The following is a 4,063-nucleotide window of genomic DNA, read 5'->3' on the forward strand; positions in this document are numbered from 1 at the left end:
CTATTCTATACTTTGGTTTGTAAATTTCATTCATAATTATTGTTATTACAAAATATGGTTGTATCGTGACGTCATTTTTACTAGATTACAGGCGTTTCTCTCTTAAGTGTTTCTATTTATACGTGAAACTTGTAGATTCTCGTAATGCAAGCTATATTACAAAAATACTCCATGAGATTCTTTCCTTGCGCCGTATACTTGACATTTATTTGACGTTGATATACCGTTCTATTAGCATCGACTTGCCGTTGGCTCGCGTTTAATTTTACACCATTGTCTCATTGTTAATAGTAATTTCTGAAACGTGTCAACTTCGTAATGTCTGTATTGGGCAACGTTTCCGATAATTGTTCCATTTAGAAATTTTAATGCAGAATTAAATTTTAACGTAGAAAACCACTTAACGTATGCTGCGTTATACATATATTTAGGTGTAGAAGAAAGTAGAACGCCGAAAAAAGAGGTCATCTTTTATTTCAGTATGCTAAGATACAAATGTATAAGTAATATTAAATGTTTAAATATCCAAGAACGATGAAAATGATTATCACGCTTAACAGAAAATTCTGGTCTAGAGCGTAAAAAGTTGAAATTCGTGTTTTTCTACTTTCCTTGTACGTTTTAGATATCTAAAAAATTGTCTATGAAAGAATTTTTGAAATTCGACAAAGTAATAAAATTATGGGTTCAAATTTGTTTTTATTAAAAATGCTCATGACTAAATTATTTCCACTTTCTTTATATAGTATGTGTACGCAAAATTTTTTGGTGGAATTCGAAGTATTTAACGAAGTTGTATAGACGTTTTAAGTAGGTTATGTGCGGTGAAAAATTGCCTGCATTAGCAGCACGTGATAATGCAGTCCCTTTAACTATTTCTTAGCCTTAATTATCCTATTATACTTGCCCTGCGATGCAAGCAGCATTTTATCCACTTGACCCAAAACAGTAATAAACTCTAAATGCTTTAATTTCAATTTTTTTGTTTTAAGTATCTTCATTGTTGGGAAAGAAATTTATAGAATGTGTTGGTAACCTTGCGATTTATATATTGAATTCAGCGAAAATTTATAAGAATAAGCTAGCTAGATATTTAATTATTGCTTCGCACAACATTTATCGAGCGTGCTAGATTTTTTGTCTTTGAGCGTAGTTCGGATTCAATGAGGCTCTAACTAGATGAACTTAGCAGCAATTATCGTATACGACATTGTAGTGGGTCTAAAAAATTTAACATACATTCAACATTTTCTTTTATCTTCTAATAGTGTTTAATAATTGAAGAAGTTGTGTTTTTACAAGTATAAATCTAACAAATTTAACTCTCGCTCAGTGTTCATTTATAACACAAAGATCAAGAATTTTCCTCGGTTTTTTAATAATATTTAATAATTAAAAAATTTCATTTTTGCAGGAATCAGCGTAAAAGTAAAAGGTGTTGCGAACACATGTTGGACCACGGACAAACAGGACATGGACGAGAGAGGACAATACAGAGATGGAACTCAGACGGTCACCGCCCACGAGGAATACTTCGAGACAAAATATTATCTGGTTGGATCGGCTTCTGGTAAAATTCTGTCTTAAATTACGCTGTTCGTCGATAATTTCCATTGTAATAATAATCAATTTATTGCTTAGGAGGTGAAATAGAGATACAAAGCGGAGAGCACAAATTCCCTTTTCAATGCGTTCTACCGACTAATTTGCCTAGTAGCTTCGAATCCGATTTCGGACACGTTCGGTACACCGTTAAAGCAACACTGGATCGTCCTTGGAAGTTCGATCAAGAAGTGAAGAGTCCCTTTACAGTGGTGTCGCCTCTTGACCTTAATCAAGAACCGAGGGCTTCGGTACGATTTATCAGCAAATTTGTAATTTGATAAAATTTAGCAAACGTTCTGAGATTGAAAGTAAAACTTGTAATATTACTTGGGGAAAGTAGCTATTTTTCTAGAAACTACAAAGGTACCGTGTACCTATTATTGTTAAGTTGCAAAAAAATAGAAAGAACTAAAATTTAATAATAATATTTCTTCATTAAAGAAAGGTTCACAAATTCGTTAAAAATTAAATTCAAAGTGAGGCTTACAATAATCAGCACCTTATTGAAGATTGAAAAAAATTCAATCAGCTAATTTAAACAGTTAGGGTGAAATTTATCGAAAAAATGATGTGTAAAAAGTTGCAGTTTCGTTCTTGGAACTTTTTGTAAAAATTTATGTGGTTTTCAGGAAAAAGTACAAGAGGAAATGAGCAAGACATTTTGTTGCTTGTGCTGTGGAACTCCACCGTTAACTGTTACTTATTCATTACCAGTTAGAGGATATGTACCAGGTCAATCAATGCCGATAAGAGTGATCGTTGAAAATTTATCAGGCGTTACGGTGGATACTGTGAAACTGATTCTGTGTAAGGTATACTCAGTTCGGTGATACTACTGTACAAGGTGTCTCAGCAATTCCGTCATTGTAAATGATCTTCGCTATTTCAAATAATAAGGAGAACTGTTCTTTTGTAAAATTGTATGCTTTCAAAGGGAACATAATATAGTAGCAATAGTTCGTACAATACATACATATATCCTTATTATTATTATAGTCTAGAATTGGTGGGACACTCTGTGTAATAATGTACGCTATAATTCTTCGAAGATAACAATAAATCGTGAAGTCTAGATCGTGACTTTACGTGCTACCACGCCGACCACTGATACCAAAACGGAAGAGATTGTGGTAGCGGAAGTAGGCAAAGGACCTGTCGAGGGAGGAGGAACTGCCGATTATGAACAGAAGTTAGATATCCCTCCGTTACCTCCGTCCAATTTGACCAATTGTGGTATCATCGATGTGGAATATAATCTTAAAGTTGTGGCCTGTGTTTCTGGATGGTTAGTTTATTTATTTTATGAATCGATGCAAAGTGTTGTGTTCATAGGATTTGTTCAGCGACATATTCTATGCATATGTATACGTACAAATTACAATTTTCAATTAAAAAAAAAATATCTATTGTAATTATGATACAAAATCTTTAACTTTGAAATGACACATTTGTGAATGAACTTCTGAACATAATATTAGTTATATCAGATACATATGGTGCTTTGACCCTCCTCGATCGTTATAAATAAATTAGTTAGTGTGCAATGCTATGATTCATCGAGTGATTCTTAAACAAAGTCTACGAAGAATGCTAATTCATCTATTCATCTTAAAAATGATTTTTGTTTTAGGTATTATCGAAATTTGTCGAGGAATATTTCTGTGTTCGTGGGTACTGTGCCATTGGTGAATTATCAAACACCTAGTGCTCCACCTGCCGAAGGATATCCAGCAAAACCATCAGAAATTGGATGGACAACTACAGGAATTCCAGTTTCGAGTCCTGACGGAGCTCCGCCGTCGAATTTGTATCCCAATTTACGTAAGAGTATTTTTATGTAATTTTTTATAATTATATGATACCATTTTCAGTCGCTGTTAATATTTTTATATAATTTTTGTAATCGTATAATATCGTTTCCAATAATATTTATAACGATATCAATACAATATATGATAATATCAATTTCTGATAATATTAATCCCAATTTCATGAAATTGTTTTCAACAAAATAATTTTTGCATGTAAAATTGTTACATTTAAAAACTGAGATAATTTAATATACTTTTAAATATTTCAAAAATGAGTAAATTCAGTACAACGTTGAATATCATTTTTCTAGCTCCGCCTTCATACGAGGAATCAACCAATGGTGCTAGAAGTCTATGGGAACGCGGCGAATCCGAGCACGTTTTCGGAATATCGAATCGTTTTGCACCCAAATATCCGGTATTTAATTTCATACCAGCTCAATGAACAACGAAATGAAACAGTTTGATGTTTCACAAAAAAAAAAAAAAAAGAAAAAAACGAAAAAAAAATAGGAAATGAAATTCATTCATGAGTCTTACAGCTTAGCATGCAGAACACATTTTAGTGGCTTTAATCGAAGATAGATGCTCAAAATGATCGTGAGTGTTCTTCAACAGTCTGAATTTTTATGGTTCAAGCGTGTCTT

The 4,063-nt window shown here is 32.7% G+C and overlaps 1 protein-coding gene across 1 annotated transcript in view; it reads left to right on the forward strand.

The window, feature by feature from the left end:
• LOC108579365 (arrestin domain-containing protein 17) overlaps positions 1-3,861 on the forward strand; it is a 5,257-nt gene extending 1,396 nt beyond the window's left edge. The window contains exons 2-7 of the mRNA XM_017942892.1: positions 1,415-1,570; positions 1,642-1,853; positions 2,235-2,417; positions 2,679-2,890; positions 3,236-3,426; positions 3,728-3,861. Of these exons, the coding sequence (XP_017798381.1) occupies positions 1,415-1,570; positions 1,642-1,853; positions 2,235-2,417; positions 2,679-2,890; positions 3,236-3,426; positions 3,728-3,861 (1,088 nt within the window). The remainder of the gene's footprint in view (positions 1-1,414; positions 1,571-1,641; positions 1,854-2,234; positions 2,418-2,678; positions 2,891-3,235; positions 3,427-3,727) is intronic.
• Positions 3,862-4,063: the final 202 nt, after the last annotated feature.

The sequence above is a fragment of the Habropoda laboriosa genome, unplaced genomic scaffold, assembly GCF_001263275.1.
Source record: "Habropoda laboriosa isolate 0110345459 unplaced genomic scaffold, ASM126327v1 scaffold14, whole genome shotgun sequence".
NCBI classification, from domain to species: domain Eukaryota; kingdom Metazoa; phylum Arthropoda; class Insecta; order Hymenoptera; family Apidae; genus Habropoda; species Habropoda laboriosa.